Here is a 25,386-nt window from a genome sequence, read left to right on the forward strand (position 1 = left end):
GCTCCCAACTGTCCCTGATTTGGAGCAATGTCCCTCTGTCCCTCTTTCCTCCTTATTTGTCCCTCATTTTGGTCTGATCTATATAGATGTATATAAAATGCACTTTTTATCTATCAAAAAGGGTTCCCCAGTGCCAAACCTTTCATCTGATTTCTAAATTGCTGCATTTGTAAATACCAAAAGCAAATATAAAAGAATAGTAGTGGTAAAAAAAAAAGCGCTTATGGGTTTAACTAATCTTGTTTTTTTGTACAATTCTCCTTTAAGGGGGTGTGGCCATGAGTGTGTCCTGTGCCTGCATACTTTTGCTGATAGGTGTCCCTCATTCCCATCTCAAAAAGTTGGGAGGTATGATAATAATAATATTAAAGGCTTGCAGTTGTGTTACATTAAATGGCTCTAGAATGTAGAAATTGTACATTTCAGGTTACTTTTCAAGAAGTAGAAATGACAAATGCATCATTCACCAAGAAAGTGTATTGTTTTTAACAAGTCACCTGACTCATATACATCATTGTGTAGCAATGCAATATACTGTACTTGAAAAACGTTACATTCCGTTTAACAGAAAGTAGGGAGCAGTTGAGAAATGATCAGTTTTCTGCTCTATAGAAGGGGTCACTCTGGTGTTCTATGCACTCCGATCTCCAGAACTTACTAGTTGTAAAGTTGTAGCAGCAATAATAGGTGTTGTTTCCATAGTGCATGATGTACTGTGTACCAGACAGGAAGGTCATCTGTGAGGTGTTATTGTAGCTGCCACCAGAAGCCACCACAAATGTCCCATTGGGGTACGTTATATTCTGCAGGACAAGTCCGTCCACCTGTCCTGAGACTGTTATCTGATTGGTGGAGACATTGACAGAGATCGATGTACATTTATCTAAAGTAAAATAAGTAAAAAGGAAAGTGTCTATTAATACTCCAGTATAATTTACAATGATAGGTTTTATAAATTATCTTCAGATTGCTTGTTTCATACTCCCCTGGCTATAATTAGTATTTAAAATGATAACAGAGGAAGTTATTGTTGTCTCGTCCAAAGGTCTTTTTAAATCCCACCCTTTTCCATTTCAAAGATAGAAATCCATTACCCCGCATGTTTTCAAACTTTAAAAATGCATCTTTTTCTAAAAAAACGTACCTGAACCCCGGCTCTGTCCCCTACAGGCACTCTATCATTCAACCCACTTCCTGTGAGCCCAGGCTATCATGGACACACCCCCTGAGGCCTGGATTCACAGTTCTGCTACACAGAATGGCGCCTAGGCAATATAATGTTGGCATCATGCTGTGCAGCAGTAAGGACTACCAATCACCAATGCCGGGCAAGTAGAAGAGTTGTGATGTGACCAGCCAGAAGGCACACAGATTTAAGGTAAGTATTCTGCGTATTTTTAATGCATGGGGGAGGATGGGAGGGTGGAGGGTCAGGAAAAGCCAACGTTATACTTTATAGTAAATAAAGTCCCAACTTCTCTCCTTATTCCACTTTATAGTATCCGACAAACCAAAATCACCACCCAGCGCTCAATCCCAGGACTTCCCCTAAAACAGGACTATGGCAGGCAATGGGTTTCAGCGATGTCGCCCTCCTTAGACTGGGCGGTCCTCCAAACACTGCAAAAACATACTCAAGAGGGCGCAAACCTCTACTGCATTACCACCAAAACCATTTATTAAACTTCTTGCTGACCGCCCCACGTACATTTACTGCAGGGCAGCGGCTCTTCTGTGCAAAATCAGGTACAGGTACGTGATTTTGTACTTCCGAGTCTGCAGCACACACGCACGCTGCCGCGGACCCGCTCCCATTGTGATTGGACACAGCGGGAGGCAGTCGGCGGGTCCGGCGGACCTAATGTCTGCTGGGACCCGCTGATCGTTCCCGACAGAGGCAGAACGGTGGTCTGCCTATGTAAACAAGGCAGAGCGCCGTTCTGTTAGTAGGGAAGACAGAGATCCTGTGTTTCTGCTAAGCAGGAGCACGGATCTCTGTCTTTCCACAGTACAAGCACCTCCCCCACACAGTTAGCAAGCACTCCTTACACATTTAACCCTTTGATCGCCTATGGCGTTAACCCCTTCCCTGCCAGTGTCATTAGTACAGTGACAGTGCATATTCTTTAGCACTAATTACTGCATTGGTGTCACTAGTCCCCAAAAAAGTATCAAAAGTGTCACTTAGTGTCTGATTTATTCACCGCAATGTCACAGTCCCGCTATAAGTCACTGATCGCTGCCATTACTAGCCATTACTTTGACCACTCACAGCAGATCACATGATAGTTGCAAACAATGGACGTCTTCCTTTCATGCCATCTGGTGTGTACAATAGTGTTGCTAGCTGTGATTGGTCACAGTGATCACATGGTACAAACAGGGCCATTCACAGCCTATTCGTACCATGTTATTAGATGTGGTCAATCACAGCTAATCACAATAAAACACACTGAATGAATTCGTTTCATTCAGTAAAAATGGTTGCTTATATCAGTGAAATTCACTGGTATAAACAATCATAATGTGAAAAAAAAAAATTCTGATCACTTTCCCACATAGGTACAGTGTTACTATGGTAACACTGTATTGCTCGGGTCACAGTGTGTTAAAAAAAAAAAAATCATAAAAAAGTAGAAAAAAAAGGATTAAAGAAAAAAAATCATAAAAAAAGAAAACAATTGAAAATTTTTTTTTTTCTTTTTACATTCTGTCATCAGTTAGTGTCCCTGATCACCGGTACACCTGTTATATGATAATGCTGTATTGCTCTGGTGATAGCGACTGACTGTGTTGATGGCGGAAATCAAGCGATTTGTGGTTGCAGGACAGATATGTGGGCTAACAGTTTTACTGGTGATGAAATGCAACACCCACATTCTACCACTAGATGTCACAAGACCACATTTAAAAAAAAGAAAAAAAAACTGTGACAGCAAGAAACAAAAAAATATTTATCATCACAAGTTGCTTTATAATAATAAAAATAATAATCCTTACCATCACAAGTTGCTTCAACCTGAAAGGAAAGAAAAAAAAGCACAATTAGTAAAACTCTTTAATCTTTTGATTTATATATATTGAAATTCAACCTAACAGTTACATTCCAGTCAAGATTTTACAGTAAATACAGAGTTCAGGAAGCAGTCAGTCTAATTTAGCAGGTCAGCACTTAATTTTCAAACATACAGATTGCTTTTTCCAGGGCTGTCATTTTTAACCCCTGCTTTATTGCATAGTGACTCTCAGTTCCCGGTCAGCTATGTGCATCTCAGGTATCATGAGACTTCACTGGCTGCATGCTTGCTGCAGGTAAGAGACAGGTTTACCTTATTAGAGTAGAACTTGTATCTACATTTCGTGGTCTGCCTTATTTGGTGTGGCCCCCTCCTGGTTGCTAAAACTTTGTATTAAACTCCAAAAAAAAAAACTAAAAGAAAAAAAATATGCCAATACCTCAGTCATATTGCTGCTTTAAATAAAGACAAAAAAATAAAAACTTGCGGCTTGCTATGGGGGCACTCAGAAGGGAGGAGGAGCCAGGAGTGCTGGCGGGGGACCCCAGAAGAGGAGGTTCTGGGCTGCTCTATGCAAAATCAATGAACACAACAGGTAAGTATACAATGTTTGTCATTTAGAAAAAAAAAGCTTTACAATCACTTTAGAGAGTCAAGGATAATTTTAATTTATTTATAGGATGTTATTTTTCGAAGTTTCGTTTATTTAGTGATTTTTGTATTTGTGCCTGGTTTTTTTTTTTTTTTTTTTTTTTTTTTACTTTTTTTGTGTATTTTTTTATATATATATATGTATATTTGTGTACTGTCATTGTAAATTATTATTTTTTTTTTTTTCACTGCCTGGCAAGTAGAAAGAAAAGGGCCAGGATAATTATATTTTATTTAGAGGCTGTTATTATTTGAGAGTTTAGTTTATTTAATGATTTATGTATTTGCTTGTTTTGTTTTTTTTTTTACTTTTTTTTCATTTCATCACCATTTGTGTATTGTTATTGAACTTTTTTCTTTTCGCTGTCAGGTTTTTACTTTCTGTGGGGAAAAAAGCATAAATTAACGAGACTATCGAGGGTCTGTTTTTTATGGTACAAGAAAGGGACCAAGATAATTTTATTTAGAGGGTGTGTTTGTTTTTACCTCTGTGTATTTCATTGTCATTTGTGTATTTTTATCATAACGAATGGAGCTAATGAGTGTCCATTTTTATTATAAAAGAACAGGACCAGGAATAATTTTTTTAGAGTGTGTATTTAGTGGGGTTTACTTTGAGTAGTTTAGTTAGTGCTTCTGTATTTGTGCCTTTTTTTCTACTTATTTTTTCATTGTTATTTGTGAATTGGCTCTGGAAATTATTTGTTTATTATGCTGTCTGTTTTTTTCTTTCTGTGGAAAAATGCATACACTCATTAGACTAATGTGGGTCCATTTTTATGGTACAAGAACAAGACTAGGATAACGTTATTTTATTTAGAGGGTGTTTTTTGTGGGGCGTATCTTGGGTATTTTAGTTTATTTCGTAATTTTTATGTTTGTGTCTTTTATACATTTTCTGTATTTCATTGTCACTTGCATATTATCACTGAAAGGTATTTTACTTTTTTTTCTCTGCCTGTTTTTTTCTATGAAAAAAACAAAACCAAAAAAAGGCTAAAGAGGGTCTCCTTTTATGTTACAAGAAAAGGGCCAGGATAATTTTAATTAAAGGGTGTGTTTTGTGGGTTATATTTTGGGTAGATTAATTTATTTAATGATTTCTGTATTTGTGTCCTTTTTAACTTTTTTTGTGTGTGTATTTCATCCTCATTTGTATATTGTCACTGTAAATTACAAGGGGTCTTCAAAAAGTTTCCACACTTTTATATTTTCATTGGAAATGGTGAGGGTGGAAGGAGTAGTAATTGGTCGTTTTTGTCACGCTGTGGTGAAGATGGCTGCGGAACTTGTAAAAAAAGTGCAGTAACTTTTTGAAGAACTCTCATATTTAACTTTTTTTTGGCTGTCTGATTTTTTTTTTCTGTGAAATTATTTATTTATTTTTTGGGGTATTTCACCGACATGTATATTGTCACCGTAAAACATTTAACTTTTTTCCCTTTCTGTTTTTTTTTTTTTTTCTGCAGAAAAAACATAAATTCATAAGGCTAATCAGGGTCTGTTTTTATGGTACAAGAATAAAACTAGGATTTTTTTTTTTTTTTTTTTGAAGGGTGTGTTTTTATGTGGTTTATTTGGGTTTGCTTCGTCTATTTAATGATTTGTTTTTCGCATATTTTGTACTTTTTGTTTATTTCATTGCCATTTGTATATTGTCACTGTAAATTATTTAACTTTTTCTTTTTTTTTTTTTTCTGTTAAAAAATAAATAAATTATCAAAATGCATGAGGGCTCATTTCTTTGTTGAAACAAGAATAATTCAAAAGAGTTTCTGGGACCCCCAGAAACCCTTTATAGCAGCCTAACATATGAGGAGTCTTCAAAAAGTTTCAGCACTTTTTTAAATTAAATATAAAAAAAGTGCAGAAACTTTTTGAAGAACCCTCGTCCTAAGGTGTCACTGGTGCTATGCCGCATGTTTAGGTAAGACACGTGGTGTCATAGAGACATAGAAAAGTGACAGCAGAAAAAGACTGAGTAGTCCAAGTTTGCCCATTTTTTGTTTGTTTGTTTGTTTGTTTTTTTGCTTTTTTTTTTCATTACATTTTTCTGTGTGAGTATAGATCTATGTTTGTCCTAAACATGTTTGAAGTCATATCATGTGTGATGCAGCAACGCTAAGGAATTAAGTTGGCCTAACACATCAAAGGGTACAAATATGAGAAGATTATTGGTGGGGTGTACATGCCCTTTAAATGGCATCAGTTTAATAAAGACCTTGGAGCTGACTGCAATACGCATCATATATGCAGATTTAGGGAGAGATAGCGATATTGTGTCATTCAGGGACAATTACGACGACTATTTATTTTCCTGTTCTCTCACTTCCCTCCTTTATTCCACATCCTGCCCCGTCCCCACTTTCCCCTCCAATCTTTTTTCTGCATCTTGAGTCCTTTTTCTTCATCTCAGGATATGCCGCTACACGGGGGTGATGTAACGGCCACTTACCCTTTTCCTACAGGACAAACATTTTGTTCTCCAGTCATTTTTTTTGAGTGCCAGCCAAAAAGATAAACTCCAGTTGAAATACACACATGAGATCAGTCTCAGGTTAATTATTATTCTGTTCAGCCACTTCTGCGATTCGCACTTCCTTGCTACGCATATCAGGAAGGTGACGCCACTTTCTCTAATACTTATAAAGCTGAACTAAAGGAAAACGTCGAAATAAATAAATTAAATGTGTATAAAAGATGCTGTTTTATCTGCTAAAGATGTGTCTGTCTGTCCATCCAGTTCTAATGCCGCGTACACACGGTCGGACTTTACGGCGGACTTTGCCCGGCGGATTTTTCGACGTACTTTCCGACGGACTTTGTGAATGAACGGACTTGCCTACACACAATCCACCAAAGTCCGTCGAATTCGTACGTGATGACGTACGACCGGACTAAAACAAGGAAGTTCATAGCCAGTAGCCAATAGCTGCCCTAGCATGGCTTTTTGTCCGTCGAACTAGCATACAGACGAGCGGACTTTTCGACCGGACTCGATTTCAACGGATAAATTTTAAACAAGTTTAAAATCTAAGTCCGTCCAACTTTTGAGAAAACAAAGTCCGCTGGAGCCCACACACATCGAATTGTCCGACGAAATCCAGTCCGCCGGGCAAAGTCCGCCGTAAAGTCCGCTCGTGTGTACGCGGCATTAGACTTACGAAGCTCTGCCACATAGCAGGAGAATTGATTTTTCTATGCCTGTGATGAGACAAAAAAAAAAAAAAGGAATAGCGGAAGACTGATGAGCTCTGCCATGCTGCTGTCTTCTTCTATTAGCATGTTCTTTGTTAGTGTATGAGCATGTTTGAGCTGCTTCTTTCTCTTTTAGTCTGAGCTCTGCTGTACAGGGTTTTGCAAGAGGATGATACTAGGTCTAATTCAGATACTGATTGAATTAAAAAAGAGAGAGAAAAAACAGAGTTTGCTTTTGAGAAGATTCTTGGCACAGGCACTGGATGTGCCGCCCAAATTATTTATTGCTACATTTCCCTTTATTACCCTTTTGCTGCCAAAGTGGGATATGCGATTTTTTTTTTTGCAGACATGTTTAAATAAATCATTGTCCTGAAGATTAGTAAAACCCCCAAAATTATATATATATATATATATATATATATATATATACACACACACACACACACATATATACACATATAAATACACATAAATATATATATATATATATATATATATATATATATATATATATATAAATTTTATTATTATTTTTTTTTATTTAACTGTATTTAATTGTATTTATTTATTTATTTAGTTTTCTGAAAACAGACACCCTGTAGAATAAAATGGTGGTAGTTCATATTTTTTATGTCGCATGGCATTTGTGCGACAGCTTATCAAATGCAAAATTTCATTAGAAATACAGAAAAAGAAATTTTACGGCAAACAAAAGCAATATATTGCCTAATTTTTGGGGGGTAAAACTATAAAAAGGTGAATAAATACCCAACATGTCAAGCTTTGATTTTGCACATGCCAGCAAAATGACAACAAACTTTGGTATATTTTACATCAGCGATGCTTTAAAAAGAGGTGCAGTTATGTTTATGTGTATGTATACATGGCGGAAGGCTACATTTTTTGGGGTGAAGGCTTTAAGTGGTTGGGTATATCTTTATTTATTTCCTTTTTTTTTTTTTTTTACTTTCATAAAATTTTATTTGTATCACATAGGGGACAAAGAGTCCCCTATGTGACATAATATTTTTAGGACAGGTTCTCTTTAATGAGAAATCAGGAGTCTTTTAGACACCTGATATCTTACCTGCGTTCCATTGAAGCCAACTGATACTTTACACTGCTTGTATTAGAAGCAAATACAAGAAGTGTACATAACTGAATATAAAACCTGGTGTCATCTCCATGCAATTCCTGTACAGCAGGGCTGGAGTGTAAGAAGAAGAAGCAGCACAGGCTGTCAATCAGGTTATGTGCTGAGAAGCAGCATACTGATAGGAGGAGAGAGCAGAGCGACAAGACAGATGAGCTAATCACTGGGGCTGCCTCTCTATTTATTATCCAGTCACAAGCTGTGGGTGGGTTCAGGACGAACTGGGCTCAGAGAAAGTGGGTTGAATAATGTTCGCCATTAGACTGAGGACATCTAGTGGCATAAAAAAAGTACTGCGGGGGGAAATCGCAGGATTGAAGATGAATATTGCTACAAAAGCTGCTTTTGTAACTTCATCTTTTATTGGGCAATTCATTTTTGTTCTGGTATTTTTGGTTGGAGTTCTGTTGTAACATCTGGAATAAATTTATATCTGGACAATTCATTCCCAGTTTGGGGTTTCAATCTCTGATCTATTTATTTTATAATAGACATTCATGAGTCCACAACGAAATTACTAAGAAAAGATGAAGTCACAATGCAACTTTAATCTAATCCCCCAATAAGGGGAGCTGGGCATGCAGAATGCGCAGAAAATGCTCCAATGTGACGTGAGACATCAGAGAGAAGAATGTAATAGATCAGGTAGAACACGCCGGGGATTCTTTGTCATTGTTTTCTAGTTAATTTGCTGGTAATAATTCACGGTTCTACCTGGTAAACACAGCATGACAAAGGCAAATTCCTGCGAGAGCTTCAGATATGGGAGCTGCACTTGTCATCTGTGTACATAGAGAGACATTCCTACCCGGCCCATCCCCGTCCAGATCCAACCCTATATCTACAGATAGATGTGTTATCACTCATCTACATATCACAGAACAATGTGTGATAGATAGATAGATAGATAGATAGATAGATAGATAGATAGATAGATAGATAGATAGATAGATAGATAGATAGATAGATAGATAGATAGATAGATAGATAGATAGATATATAGATAGATAGATAGATAGATAGATAGATAGATAGATAGATAGATAGATAGATAGATAGATAGATAGATAGATAGATAGATAGATAGATAGATAGATAGATAGATAGATAGATAGATAGATAGATAGACAATATTGGATAGATGGATGGATGAATAGAGACAGAGCAACAGATCAATAGATATTTCTTTACCTTTCCTATTCCTCCCTCAATTTCTTCCTCTTTTCTTGTACTCGCTGAGAAGATGGAAATACAATGTGTAGGATTGGAGGGGGGGTACATATGTGGAATATACCCCGATATTAGGTGTGAGCGGTGGCCATTTTGTAAACTGAGCCTATAGAGGGGAGGGATGGCGGCCATTATGCTGGCCAGTCTGTGACCTCTGAGGAGAGGCAACCAGGGAAACGACCCCTGAGGGGAAGTGAACAAGGAAATGACCCCTGAGGAGAGATAATCGGGGCAACAAATTCTGAGGGGAGGTAAGTAGAGAAATGAACTCTGCTAACAAGAGATAACCAGGGTAACAACCTCTGATTAAGAGGTAACCATGGAAACGACCTCTACTAATAAGAATAATAGAGACAGAGCAACAGATAAATAGATGATGAGATAGATAGATAGATAGATAGATAGATAGATAGATAGATAGATAGATAGATAGATAGATAGACGATATTTGATAGATGGATGGACGAACAGACAGAGCAACAGATCAATAGATGATATTTCTTTACCTCTCCTATTCCTCCCTCAATTTCTTCCTCTTTTCTCTGAGAAGATGGAAATACAATCTGTAGGATTGGGGGGGGGGGTACATATGTGGAATATACCCCCCATACTAGGTGTGAGCGGTGTCCATTTTGTAAACTGAGCCTATACAGGGGAGAAATGGCGGCCATTATGCTGGCCAGTCTGTGACCTCTGAGGAGAGGTAATCAGGGAAATGACCTCTGAGGGGAGGTATTCTGGGCAACCAATTCTGAACGGAGGTAAGTAGAGAAATTACCTCTGCTAACAAGAGGTAACCAGGGTAACAACCTCTGATTAAGAGGTAACCATGGAAACGACCTCTACTAATAATAATAATAGAGACAGTGCAACAGATAGATAGATAGATAGATAGATAGATAGATAGATAGATAGATAGATAGATAGATAGATAGATAGATAGATAGATAGATAGATAGATAGATAATATAATATAATATAGGACAGATAGACAGAGCAACAGATATCGTAGATAGATTGATAGATGATATTGGATGAATAGAGAGACAATAGAGAGAGAATAGAGAGCAATAGATAGATATATAGATAGATATAATAGGGCAACAGATATAGTAGATAGATTGATAGATGATATTGGATAGATGGATGGATGAATAGAGACAGAGCAATAGATAGATAGATAGATAGATAGATAGATAGATAGATAGATAGATAGATAGATAGATAGATAGATAGATAGATAGATAGATAGATAGATAGATAGATGAGGAGGGATGGCGGCCATTATGCTGGCCAGTCTGTGACCTCTGAGGGGAAGTAAACAAGGAAATGACCTCTGAGTGGAGGTAATCGGGACAACGAATTCTGAGGGGAGGTAAGCAGAGAAATGAACTCTGATAATAAGAGGTAACCAGGGTAACAACCTCTGATCCTCTGATAATAAGAATAATAGAGACAGAGCAACAGATAAATAGATGATGATAGATAGATAGATAGATAGATAGATAGATAGATAGATAGATAGATAGATAGATAGATAGAGAGAGAGAAGGAAAAAAGAGGGATATATTGTTTTAGGTGGGTAAGGTCTGAGGGTGGTTACATCTCCTGCCAGAATTCTTTTTTGCTGCCTGTGTCCCAGTGATGAGATTCCCCTTTACGTCCTGCCTCAGAGACACAACAGGAAGTTAAAGTGTTTTTTTAAAGGAGAAGAACTCGTCTCGCCTTCTGACTTGCTGCATAGTTAATATGTTGCAGTTAAATCACTGGGAGAGAGGAGACTGAGGAAAGGCTTTTTGGACAAAATCTCGAACCTGGCAAAAAGTCGAACCCATGTCACTTCCTGTGACGTGGCATCATCGGTTCTGCAAATCTGTGTTCCTCCTGCCTGCAGCTGATGACATCATCACTGCCTAGGCAAAGTAACTGAGCTGGCGCTCAAGGAGGACTCTATATTGAGAGAAGGCGGAGCTTTATGGATACATTTCAGACACATTTCATAAATGAAGCCACCAATGACAAAGCTAATGTTATTGTACCTTATGTCTGTCAACACGGTAATTCTGAGTTCAAGAATGACCATTGTTTTCTACCCATTCAAATACAAAACAGCTACTAATACCACACACAAAGGATGCAAATACTATACAAATACTATACAAATATCCAACAAACGTGCAGCTGAGGACCTCTGTGAGATCTACAGAGGAGAGGAGAGTAACTAGGACATGCTTACTATAGAACAGAAGATCAGACACAAGAGGATTGTAGTACTTACCTTTTCTTGAAGTCTATTGAGGGACACGGGGATTCAGATACAGTTGGGTTATACTGTCACCCACAGGAGGATTGGACACTAGCAAAAATATGACTGTATCTGAGTTCCTGAGCCCTTCAGTGGACGAGGATGAAAACAGTATTTTTGTACTTACTGTAAAAATCTTTTTGTGGAATTCTTTGGGTCTGTGGCCTGATTCACACCTATGCTTTTTTAGTGCTTTTTGCATTTTGCAGATTTGCACTACAGTCCATTTAACATGGTTTCTTATGGAACACGTTCTGTAGTGTGAATATGCAAAAAGCACTAAAAATGCATAGGTGTGAATCAGGCCTTACAGTTACAGTTATTTTTGGCTAGTGTCCAATCTTCTTGTAGGTGTCAGTATAACCCGAATGTGCCTGATCTTCCTGTGTCCTACAATGAACTCCAGGAAAATGATTTTATAGTAAATACAAAGGTCCTATTTTCCTTTTTGTCCACTAAGAGACACAAGAATTCAGCATTTTTTTTGCTATGCAAGCCTCCTGTTGATTCAGTGTAACACGACTGTATTGAATTCCTGTGTTCTTCAATGAACAAGAAAGAAACATTCTTTGATAATTCGTAGAAAACAAATTATGTCACACCATTTTACATGCAATTCTACATGCATTCAGTTTAGTCCTGTATTAAAATACATAGTAAAGAAGGCACACATCTAAGACACAGTACACTATGGTAATCCATATAGAGACAGTCTTTGTAAGGAAAAGTCCTGAGATCTACTTGAGCCATGGAGATATAACACAGAGACGGGTCCTCATATACATGAGCCATGGAGATATGACCAGGAGACAGGTCCTCATATACATGAGCCATAGAGATGACACCGAGACAGGTCCTCATATACATGAGCCATGGAGATATGACCAGGAAACAGGTCCTCATATACATGAGCCATAGAGATATGATACCGAAACAGGTCCTCATACATGAACCATAGAGATGACACCGAGACAGGTCCTCATATACATGAGCCAATGTAGATATGACCAGGAGACAGGTCCTCATATACCTTTGCCATAGAGATATGACCAGGAGACAGGTCCTCATATACATGAGCCATAGAGATATGATACGGAAACAGGTCCTCATACATGAACCATAGAGATGACACCGAGACAGGTCCTCATATACATGAGCCATGGAGATATGACCAGGAGACAGGTCCTCATATACCTTTGCCATAGAGATATGACCAGGAGACAGGTCCTCATATACATGAGCCATAGAGATATGATACCGAAACAGGTCCTCATACATGAACCATAGAGATGACACCGAGACAGGTCCTCATATACATGAGCCATGGCGATACAACACAGAGACAGGTCCTCATATACATAAGCCATGGAGATATGATACTGAGACAGGTCCTCATATACATAAGCCACATCATACAACCAGACTTCTGATAGAATCATATTCACTCTCAGGTAGAAAAACCTTTTCTGATGTTTCCTGCATTCATAGATATAGAACAAAAAATATTCTCTTTTTTCAGATGTGACACTCGGTCAGATGTGTCACAAAATCTACAAATCTATGAGAGGAGTGACAAAAATATGTCTTCTTCCCTTTCCTTTCTTTCCTTTCCGCCTTTCTTTCCTCTTTTCCTTCCTTCCCTACTTCCTTCCTCCCTTCCTTCTTCTTCTTCCTTTCTTTTCCTTCTTCCTTTCCTTCTTTATTTTCTTCTTCCCTTTTCTTTCCTTCCTTCTTTCCCTTCTCCCTCTCTTCTTCCGTTCTCCTCCTTTACTTTCCTTTCCCTCCCTTTCCTTCTCCTTCTTTCCTTTCCCTTCCTTTCCTTTCCATTTCTTCCTTTATTCTCTTCCATACCTCCCTTCCCTCCTTCCATCCTTCTCCTTTCCCTTTTTCTCCCCCCCCCTCTCCCTCCTCCCTTCCTTCCTTACTCTCTCTCCCTCCCTTCCTACTTCCCTTCCGTCCTTTCCTTACCTTTCCTATTCCTCCCTCAATTTCTTCCTCTTTTCTTGTACTCGCTGAGAAGATGGAAATACAATGTGTAGGATTGGAGGGGGAGAGTACATATGTGGAATATACCCCCATATTAGGTGTGAGCGGTGGCCATTTTGTAAACTAAGCCTATACAGGGGAGGGATGGCAGCCATTATGCTGGCCAGTCTGTGACCTCTGAGGAGAGGTAACCAGAAAAAAGACCCCCGAGGGGAAGTAAACAAGGAAATTACCTCTGAGGAGGGGAAACCAGGGAAACGACCCCTGAGAGGAAGTAAATAAGAAAATGACCTCTGAGGAGAGGTAACCAGGGAAATTACCTCTGAGGAGAGGTAACCAGAAAAATGACCCCTGAGGTGAAGTAAACATGGAAATTACCTCTGAGCAGAGGTAACCAGGGAAACGACCCCTGAGTGGAAGTAAACAAGGAAATTACCTCTGAGGAGAGGTAACCAGAGAAATTACCTCTGAGGAGAGGTAACCAGGGAAACGACCCCTGAGGGGAAGTAAACATGGAAATTACCTCTGAGCAGAGGTAACCAGGGAAACGACCCCTGAGTGGAAGTAAACAAGGAAATTACCTCTGATGAGAGGTAACCAGGGAAATGGCCTCTGAGGAGAGGTGACCAGGGAAATGACCTCTGAGGAAAGGTAACCAGGGAAATGACCCCTGAGGGGAAATAAACAAGGAAATAACCTCTTAGGGGGGGTAACCAGAGAAATGAGCTCTGAGGAGAGGTAACCAGGGAGACGACCCCTGAGGGGAATTAAACAGGGAAATTACCTCTGAGGAGAGGTAACCAGGGAAATGACCTCTGAGGAGAAGTAACCAGGGAAATGACCTGTATGGAGAGGTAACCAGGGAAACGACCCTCAAGGGGAAGTAAACAAGGAAATTACCTCTGAGGAAAGGTAACCAGGGAAATGACCTCTGAGGAGAGGTAACCAGGGAAATTACCTCTGCGGAGAGGTAACCAGGGAAAGGACCCCTGAGGGGAAGTAAACAAGGAAATTACCTCTGAGGAAAGGTAACCAGGGAAATGACCTCTGAGGAGAGGTGACCAGGGAAATGACCTCTGAGTGGAGGTAATCGGGGCAACAAATTCTGAGGGAAGGTAACCCGGGAAAACTAAATCTGAGGGGATGTAACCAGGGAAACAACTTCTACTAATAAGAAGTTTTTTTTTAGATTTTAGGGTTCAGATATGTTCACCTCAGTTTCTGATGTTTTTCAGTTTGGTTTGCATTCTGAATGTTGCGTCAGGTGATATTATGCTAAACAAACTCAGAATGTTTCCCTTATACCATAAGACGAGCCTGACGCAAGAGTCTGAGGAATGAGGACCAACCGCTCTGCTACAAAAATAACTTATTTTTTTTACGGTCAGCTCAGGCCTATGCAGGGGAGGTATGGCGGCCATTATGCTGGCCAGTCTGTGACCTCTGAGGAGCGGTAACCAGGGAATACACCCCTGAGGGGAAGTAAACAAGAAAATTACCTCTGAGGAAAGGTAACCAGGGAAATGACCTCTGAGGAGAGGTAACCAGGGAAATGACCTCTGAGGAGAGGTAACCAGGGAAATGACCTCTGTGGAGAGGCAACCAGGGAAATGACCTCTGAGTGGAGGTAATCGGGGCAACAAATTCTGAGGGGAGGTAACCTGGGGAAGCTAAATCTGAGGGGAAGTAAGCAGAGAAATGACCTCTGCTAACAAGAGATAACGAGGGAAATAACCTCCGATAATAAGAGGTAACCATGGAAACGACATCTACTAATGAGAAGGTTTTTTTTTGAGATTTTGGGGTTCAGATATGCTCACCCCAGTTTCTGATGTTTTTCAGTTTGGTTTGCATTCTGAACGTTGCGTCAGGTGGTATTATGCTAAACAAACTCAGAATGTTTCCCTTTTACCAGAAGACCAGCCTGACACAGGAGTCTGAGGAATGAGGACCAACCACTCTGCTACAAAAATAACTTCTTTTTTTACGGTCAGCTCAGGCCTACGCAGCAAGTTTATCTAGTTCTAGCAATCTAACCAGAACTAATATATATAATAACTCTGCAACGTGCGGGGGGAAGAAGAGGAACAAAACACCGATAAAATCAATGATTATCGCAAAGATTCTGCTGTTTACCAGAAATTGAGTAGGCTGTATAACAAGTCCAGTACTGTGCAAAAGTTTTAGGCAGGCGTGAAAAAAATGCTGTAAATGAAGAATGCTTTTAGAAAAAGAATTGTTCATAGTATATTTTTATCATTTTTTTTTTTAACAATTACACCGCTCTCCAGCTCTTCATCAACAAACTGCCTCCTGCTACAGCCAAATATTTCACGTTTTGACTCATCAGTCCAGAGCACCTTCTGACATTTTTCTGCACCCCCATGTTTTCATGCATAAGATGTGGAAACGGGGCTAAGCAACTCAACTATGCAGGAAAACATAGGAACTGGGGTGCAGAAAAATGGCAGCAATTGTTTTGGACTGATGAGTAACAATGTGAAATATTTGGCTGTAGCTGTAGGAAGCAGTTTGTTGGTGAAGGGCTGGAGAGCGGTACAATACTGAGTGTCTGCAGACAACTGTGGAGCATGGTGGAGGTTCCTTTCAAGTTTGTAGCTGCATTTCTCTAAATTGAGTTAGAGATTTGATCAGGGTCAATGGTGTCCTCAATGCTGAGAAATACAGGCAGGTACTTCTCCATCATGCCATACCATCAGGGAGGCGTGTGATTGGCCCCAGATTTATTATACAGCAGGACAACGACCCCAAACATACAGCCAATGTCATTAACCACTTGCCGACTGCATTACTTAGATGTACGGCAACAACGCGGCTCTCCTGCGGTGGATCACGTACCTAGTACGTGTTTCAGCACTTCTGGGTAGGGGATGTATATTAATTGGCTTGCTCAAGAGTTATAGCAGAAAAAAGGTGGTGCCATATGTAGCACCCTGATGTTTAGGCAGGGTTGCTAGTACATTTACCTGCTAGGCATAGTTACCTTGGCCAATTGTTAGGGGATCAATTGATTCCACCTTAATTCTGGAATTGCTGCACTTCTGTCTTCTGTCACTAGATGGTCGGGTATCTGGTGGCATTGGATAAGACAAGGAAATTGCAAGGACAGATTAGGACTAGATGGGGTATCTCAGCCAATGGGCAGGGATCTTCTTGGGTCCCTTGACCTGCTGGGAAAGCCTATTTATTTGGGTGAGGTCAGGTGGTCGGGGTTCTGTGCCACCTGGACGGCTGTCTGGGTAGGCGTGTGTTGTGCTGCCCCGGGCTGCTAGGCCGGAAGCCTGAGGCCTATTTCAGGGATATCTGGCTGCTAGGCTGTCTGAGGGCCTATCTAGAAGCAAGAGAGCAGAGTAGGGTTGGGACAGCGGCTTGCAGTCCAACCAGAAGTAACGGTTCTGCCGGCCGGAGAACCTGTCATGGTCGGAGGTAGAGGGGAAGCTGTCGGAGGAACCATCCACCTTATTACCAGGGACCACAGTGAGCAGCTGAAGCAAGTACCTGACCAGTATTTTCACCAGCCGGAGACGGTGAAGAATTGGGAAACTTCAGGCTGGATGCCAAGCCAGGGACCCAGTCAGCAGAGGTGACGCTTGCAGAGCATTATTGTGTGCCAAGCCAGGGACCAAGCAGGCCAGCGGGGTGACGCTTGAGGAGTATCTGTGAGTGAAAAGCTAGGGACCCAGCAGGGACACGGGGGTAACGCTTAAGGAAGATACTGAGTGAGAAGATTGAAAGAGCTCAAGGGATCCAGTGGCAATGGATCAGTAAGTCTAAGTGATAGACTGGGAGCTCAGTGGAGTGAAGATATACAATAGGAGATTGTAGAGGAAGTAAAGGAGTTTGTTGCAACCTTTGTTATAAACTTTTACAAGATTGTTGCCATAGGAGACAGTGGTCCTACTCATGCAGATGAGGTGTCTAGCTGATGCCTTTCCCTGCATGGATGTCTGTCTATCGAAGTCTCGGAGTCTGCCAATTAACGTTGCATCCACTAAAGGGTGCAAAATCTGGTGCAGCTCTGCAAAGAAAACACTCAGCTACCATGTTTTATTGTCAAAGCTGAATTGAACAAGCTGAAGTTAGAAGATGATTGGCTGCCATGCACAGCTGCTGAGTGATCCAGTTTTAGTAAATCTGCTCATAAATCTCTTTGCACTGAAGAAGTGTCTGGAGCCCATCAATCTACCTTGCATTACACCCACCATGCCTTGTAACCCACTCTACTCTAGAAGGATGTCGGCTGTCCCTGGACCTCGCTACATAAGCTTGCTGTATACCATCTAAAGCTTGATCCAACACACCTTGGGGTTATAGTTGCCACCTCATCCCTTTAACTCCGAACACATATTAATTATACAGGTTCTGTGGCTGATTAAGGTGGTAATTAAACTCACTTGGTGCCTTATCTACATTTAATTAGCCTCAGAACCTGTGTAATTCATATGTGTTCGGGTTTAAAGGGATGAGGTGGCAACTCTACTTGGGGTTGATTTACAAAAGGCAAATCCACTTTGCACTGAAAGTGCACTTAGAGGTGCAGTTGCTGTAGATCTGAGGGGGAGATCTGAAATGAGGGGAAGCTCTGCTGATTTTATCATCCAATCATGTACAAGCAAAAATGCTGTTTTTTATTTTTCTTGCATGTCCCCCTCAGATCTACAGTGGCTGCACGTCCAAGTGCACTTGTAGTGCAAAGTGGATTTGCCTTTTGTAAATAAACCCCCTTGTGTCCTAGGACGCAAGGTGTGTTGGATCAAGCTTTAGATGGTATACAGCAAGCTTATAGTTGTGAGGACTTTGAATAATCGATTATCATTTGATTGTAGCAAGCTGTTGATTGGCATTTAACCTGCATTTGTTTTAAAGTTTGTTTTAAAGTTTTATTAAAGAGCCATACTGGTTTACGCTATGTGAAGCCCATTTGTCTTCTATTTTTGAAAATTCTATGGTTGTCCATTTGGAGCACGGATGGTGTAAGAGCCGGTTCACACGGGGGCGACTTGTCAGGCGACCTAGCCGCCTGACAAGTCGCCTCCCGTTCTGTACAATGGAACCGTTCTAATCGGAGCGATGCAAGTCGCTCCGACTTAGAAGAAAGGTTCCTGTACTACTTTGGGGGCGACTTGCATAGACTTCTATACAGAAGTCGTCTTGCAAGTCGCCGCGGCAGTCGTGTGCAGGTCGCCTCGGTGAGGCGACCTGCAAGTCGTGCCGCTTCTAATGTGAGCTGCAGATTGGAATTCAGGTGTGGAGCCTGGGATCGTTTGAGATCTGATCGTGGTCTGGATCTCGTATAGTGTGGGAGAGCGGAGGTTTTTCTCAGGGCTGTTTTCCTGGGACCAGAAGACACTGACGTTAGCCGTTTCCTGTACCTTGGGTCACTCAGACCATACAGAGCTTTTGACCTCTCTTGCTGTAAGGTAATGTAACTTAATTCGGTGAGTAGGGACCTTCACTTTATTAATCGGTTGGGAGCACAATCAACAGTTTTTACTCCATGGGACACTGAGCACGGTTCCATTTGAACAAGAAGTTTAATCTATCATGGACTTTAATGCGCATTAATTTCCACATATATTTATTACTCATTAATGTATGATTCAATATTGGTTTAAGATTGGTTTAATATTGTTCACAAAATTTGCACCAGGCACATTGTTAGCGCTGTTTGTCTAAGGATTAGCTTCCTAGGACACCACCTTTCTTTCTACAATCACTTGATTGAAAAAGCTGCTTTTTGGAAGTTAATGGAAGTGGAGAGATGGATACATATGGTTAAAGACCAACAGAATAAATGTAAAGATACATGGGCAGGATGGATGTATTACTCCTCAGAAATAGGGGAGGATTAAACCCTTTTAGGGGCAATGCTATGGATCGGATAATCTACAGCAGGGATGTGGAATTAGCGGACCTCCAGCTGTTGCAGAACTATAAGTCCCATGAGGCATTGCAAGACTCTGACAGCCACCAGCATGACACCCAGAGGCAGAGGCATGATGGGACTTGTAGTTTTGCAACAGCTGGAGGTCCGCTAATTTCATATCCCTGGTCTACGGGATGCGTCTGGTGGGGGGAAGTTGGGAGGAGTTGGGGGGGGTTCCTTTTTTTTTTTTTTCGTGTTGTTTCTTTTTTCCTCATTAAAGTGGAGGGCCACCCTGAAAAAAAAAATTCACCAAAAATCCTAAAAAAAATTAAAAAAAAAATAATTTTAAACTTACCTAAACCCTTGTTGCTAGGCAGTCTTCCTAATCTGCCTCTTCCTATTCCGCGGCATGTTCTGCTCCTAGGTGAGCGGCCCCGTTGTCTTCTGGGATCTGTGTGTGTTCCCAGAACACCACAGGGCCATTCACAGAGCGCTGCGCCGCTCTCACGTGCACAGTAGGAAACTGGCAGTGAAGCCGCAAGGCTCCACTGCCTGTTTCCCTTACCTAGAATGGTGGTGCAGGGACCTGAGAGCCGAGGGACGGGTCAGGCATCGCGGGCACCCAGGACAGGTAAGTACTTATTTAAAGTCAGCAGCTACAGTGTTAGTAGCTGCTGACTTTTAATTTTTTTTTTTTTCAGGGACGGAATCCCGCTTTAAAGGAAGAGGTTAAGTTATAATAATAAATTAGGCACGGGTTGGGCAACACGTAGTGGAATCACAGGGTGATTGAAATGATAAGGGTAGATTGAAATGATAGGTGGAGAGGTATAAAAATTAAATTGTAGCGTGAGATTTTATTGAAACACAACACTAAACAGGACACGAAAATAGTAATTAGAAATTAAACACTTTTGTTTTTTCTTATTGTATTGTTGGTTGTTTGACACACGTAATAGGGCCCTTCTTAATTATACTTTGAATAATGTTTTGCACAAATTGAGTTTTGGCTATGGGTAGGTAAGAGGGTGGGCTTTTTTTTTCCTCTTTCTTTCTCTCTTTTGAAGAGGACACGTTCAAGGGTCCGGTGTGTTTTCTCGGGGTGGGGAGGGGGTTAGAGTGGTTTATGTTAATGAAAAGATTTATATAGATATATTGTGCAATGTGTATTTTTATGTTGTATGTTGGAATTTGTCTTAATAAAGAAAAAGTGATTAAAAAAAAAAAGCTGCTGCACAGATACATTTTAGTTAATTTGTTTACTGTAGGCGCAAGTGTTTTCACTTATATATTTGCAAAAGTTATAGCATCTACAGACTATGGGATACACCGTATACTGGAATTATTTATTTATATATTCTTTTTACCTAGTACGTGATCCAGCACTCCTGGGTAGAACTGTGATTAGACAAAACACAAGTAAATCAGTGGGTGCCGACCAATTGATGTCCACCAGCACCTGCTGATCGGTGAGGAGAGACCCAGAACAGAGCTCTGCCTTTGCAAACAAGGCAGAGTTCTGTTCTGTCAGCAAAGATCTGATGGATTTTCTTTCCCTGCAATGTAGGGAATAAAATCAGTCAGATCCCTTAGTAAAATCACCACACATAGTACAGATAAACACTGGCTAGGCACACAGTTAACCCTTTCATCGCCCTAGATGTTTAACCCCTTCTCAGCCAGTGTCATTAGTACATTGACAGTGCATATTTTTTGCACTGATCACTGTATTAGTGTCACTGGTTCCCACAAAGTGTCAGTTAGTGTCCCGACTGTCCGCCGAAATATCCCACATAAGTCGCTGATTGTCGCCAATGCTAATATAAAAGGAAAATAAATACATAAAAATTCCAGTATATATCCTATAATTTTTAGACGCTATAACTTTTGCGCAAACCAATCAATATACGCTTATTGGGATTTTTTTTACCAAAAATATGTAGCAGAATACACATTGGCCTAAATTGATGAAGAAATGTGATTTTTTTAGATTTTTTTAATTGGGTATGTTTTATAGCAGAAAGTAAAAAATATAGTTTTTTTGTTTTTTTTTCAAAGCTTTTCGGCCTTGTTTTGTTTATAGTGCAAATAAATAAATTCCGCAGAGGTGATCAAATATCGCCAAAAGAAAGCTCTATCTGTGGGAAAAAAAAAGTACATACATTTTATTTATGTCTAGCGTTGCACAACCAAGCAATTGTTAGTTAAAGCAACGCAGTGCCGTAATCGCAAAAAATGTCCTGGTCATGAAGAGGGGTAAATCTTTGGTGGTCAAGTGGTTAAAAACCTTTATCTATCAGCTTTAAAGAGGAACTGCAGTCTGCTCACATAAATTGTAATAAAAACATCTTTGCCATTCTGAAGCTGCCCTCCAACCACTTTGCAGATTATTTTATATATACTGGGATTCTGTACTTGCCAAATATGCTGCAGAAATCTCCCTGCACTGAGTCTGGCTGCAGCCATTTTAACTGTGGGCAGCTGAAGCTGCTGCCTGTTTACTTCCTGGATTTACACAGACACACAGAGGCACAGACCTGCAGCCCTGCAGCTCTCATTGGCCCTCGCATGACTCATTCCCCCTCCCTTCCTGGTAAACTCTCACAAGAGTGACAGAGAGCTGTGCATGATGTCATAAGCCTAGGCTAATGACCAGACAAGAAACAGGAAGTGGGCTGTATAAGGTATTTACTGGCAGAAAAAATGTTTTACTATCCAAAAAAACACGAGGGTTTACAATCCCTTTAAAGCATTGTAATACAGCTTCTCTCGTATGTGTGTGAAAACCCAGCGCAGTTGTATTAGAAATATTATTAAAAATAAACTAACACTTCTATTTCTGATAGAATTCTTAAAGCGGAGTTCCACCCAAAAATAGAACTTCCACTTTTTGGAATCCTTCCCCCTCCGGTGTCACATTTGGCACCTTTCAGGGGGGAGCAGATACCAGTCTAATACAGGTATTTTGCTCCCACTTCCTGGCATAGATACCCGAGCCACCCGTGGGTATCTACTCAACTTCCGGTGCCTTCTCCGCCCCCCCCCCCCGCTGTCTTCTGGGAGACACACAGGTCCCAGAAGACAGCAGAGACCAGTGGCAACGCGCAGCGCGAGTCGCGCATGTGCAGTAGGTAACCAGGAGGTGAAGCCGCAAGGGTTAACTTCCTGATTCCCTTACCGAAGATGGCGGCGGCAGCACCCGAGAGCCGAGGGACAGATCGGCTTCAGGTGCCGACATCGCGGGCGCCCTGGACAGGTAAGTTTTCTTATTTTAAAACTCAGCAGCTGCAGTATTTGTAGCTGCTGACTTTAAAAAAAAATAAAAATCGGCAGAACTCCGCTTTAATTTACAGCCTTTTTTCACACCCGTCCCAAAACTTTTGCACACTACTGTATACTGTTATCTGTGTACACTTACCCAATAGAGAGTCAATAAAGTTATTTTTAAGCTGTTCCGTGAACAGTCACATACAAATGGTCTTGCTAGTAGAGAACCAGTACTAGAAGAACTGGGCAGGTTGGCTTTGCTGACTGCTGCTGCTCTAATCACTGGACTGGGACAGGTTCAAGGGTCGGGGCTTTCCAACCAGAACTAAACTCTCTCAGTCCACATGACTTATTTTTAATCTTTAGTAAATAGATAGGAATGCATACCACATTCACTTGTTTTCATTTTTTTCTTAATTGCTTCCTGGTCTTTGCCCTAGGCCAAAATGATGTAATACATCCCAAGAGTCCTCTTGGGCATTTTTTTCCCCCTTTTATCTGGAGGAGGGGCTTTCTCAGCTAAACACACCTTCCTCTCTGCATACCTAAGCTAAGGGCAGATGGATTTCAGGAAGCAAAAGCTACATGAATCATCTGCCGTTACTCAAGATGGCCACGGCTAGAAATTCTAGGGGGGGTTCAAAGTAATTTCTCAGCAAAATAAATAATGGAGACATGGATGGATGGGGGAGTTTGCTTTGAATGTTAAAAATGAGTTTTTCAGTTTGCGATGCTCAGAAGCAGTTTAGTTCCGCTTTAACTTGCTACATGCTTGTTTAGCATCAATGCTGAATCCAGAAACAAACAGGCAAATTCTAGAAAGAAGGGCAGCATTGGCTACCAGATTGTATTTTTTTTTTAAAGAATTTTGCTCCAAGGGCTGGATAAAGGCGGGCAAAGGGCAGCATCCGGCCCCTGGGCCACAGTTTGGAGAACACTGCTCTAGAAGCTGGAAATCTCTGAAGTAGACACCCCTAATCCAGTGATCTTCACTAGCTTCCCATGCCAAGTGGCTGCCCTGTTGCACAGGAAGTCATCCGCTTGGCACAAGCGCCATTCAGAAATCGCTCTGTATTTTCTCAATGAATGCCAAACATTCTATGATTGGATGAGGTGGAGTGATGGGCAGTGATGCCATGCTTTCCCCCTTGTCCAATCAGAGAAGACTTTGCATTCTTCGAAAAATGAAGAGATCTCTGAAAGGTTCATGTGCCCGGCGGCTGGCCACCTATGTTCAGTAAGCAGCAGGGCAGCTGCTTGGCATGGGAAGCTAGTGAAGATCACTGGAGTAGCAGTGTATTAGTGGTGTTTACTACAGTGATTTCCAGCTTCTAGAAGGATCCCACAGGTATGAGCTATACATAATTACATTGGTTGAAGCTGTAATGTAAAAGCAATGTAAAAATATCCATACCTGGAATTCTTCTTTAAATAATTTTTGTCTCATTTCCTGTTGTGCCCATGGGACAGGAAGTGAAGGGAATTCTCCCCAATGGGACACAGGTGGTTATAAAAAATTAAGTGGACGTCATATGACGTCCTGGAGTTTAAGTGGTTAAATCTGAATGATCATTCCGATATCTTCTTTTTCTGCCGGCGATTCTCTGTCATGTAAAAACAATCATAGTGGCTGTTCAACCTCTTGATTGTTTTGACAGGTGGCGGGAGGGGACACCCCCTTCGGCCAACCTCCGGTGCTTCTACCAGCTCACTCGTGCAATTGGCGAGCCGGAGAATAATTTGGCCGGCGGCGGCCGCCGCCTACCATAGGTAATACCATGAGACAGATGGTCCCCGGCAGTCTCTATGACCTTCAGAGGCCGGGTGCGATGTTATGACCTCACATCCGGCCTTGGCAAACGTAAGAATAAATCGGCCGGCAGCGGCCGCTTACCATAGAGAATACCATGGAACAGATAGGATCGGCTGACGGTGACTGGTTACCATAGAGAATACCGTGGAACAGATAGTCCCCAGCAGTCTCTATGACCTTTGGAGGCCGGGTGCGATGTTATGACATCACGTCCGGCCTTGGCAGAAGTAAGAATGAATCAGCCGGCGGTGACCGGTTACCATAGAGAATACCGTGGAACAGATAGAATCGGCTGGCAGTGACCGGTTACCATAGAGAATACTGTGGAACAGATAGTCCCCGGCAGTCTCTATGACCTTTGGAGGCCGGGTGGGATGTTATGATGTCACGTCCGGCTTTGGCAGATGTAAACACTGCCATTTTCTGGGCTGGGAGGCCGAGATGGTTTTTTTTTTTTTATTTCAGGCTTTCCAGCCTAGAGGCCAAATCTGGGGACTTATAGACCCCAGATCTCACTGTAAAGAGGACCTGTCATGCCCTATTCCTATTACAAGGGATGTTTGCATTCCTTGTAATAGAAATAAAAGTGATAAAAAAAATCAAAAATTTAAAGAGAAAGTGTCAAAAAAAATAAAAGTAAAATAAACAATGAAAAAAAAAAAATCAAAAATTAAAGTGCCCCCGTCCTCACTTGCTCGCACATAGAAGTGAACGCATCAGTATATCACGCCCGCATATGTAAACGACGTACATACCACACATGAGAGGTATCGCCGCAAACGTTAGAGCAAAGAGCAATAATTCTAGCTCAAGACCTCCTCTGTAACTCTAAACAGGTAACCTATAAAAAATATGAAAGTGATGCCTATGGATATT

The 25,386-nt window shown here is 41.0% G+C and overlaps 1 protein-coding gene across 1 annotated transcript in view; it reads right to left on the reverse strand.

Annotated features, from left to right (window-relative positions):
* The window catches only part of LOC141111935 (receptor-type tyrosine-protein phosphatase beta-like), a 337,059-nt gene that overhangs the window by 268,824 nt on the left and 42,849 nt on the right, over nucleotides 1–25,386 (reverse strand). The window contains exons 2-3 of the mRNA XM_073604158.1: nucleotides 3,001–3,019; nucleotides 659–883 (exon numbers count right to left, since the gene is read on the reverse strand). Coding sequence (XP_073460259.1) covers nucleotides 659–883; nucleotides 3,001–3,019 — 244 coding nt within the window. The remainder of the gene's footprint in view (nucleotides 1–658; nucleotides 884–3,000; nucleotides 3,020–25,386) is intronic.

Source organism: Aquarana catesbeiana, linkage group LG11, assembly GCF_042186555.1.
Source record: "Aquarana catesbeiana isolate 2022-GZ linkage group LG11, ASM4218655v1, whole genome shotgun sequence".
In the NCBI taxonomy this organism is placed as follows: domain Eukaryota; kingdom Metazoa; phylum Chordata; class Amphibia; order Anura; family Ranidae; genus Aquarana; species Aquarana catesbeiana.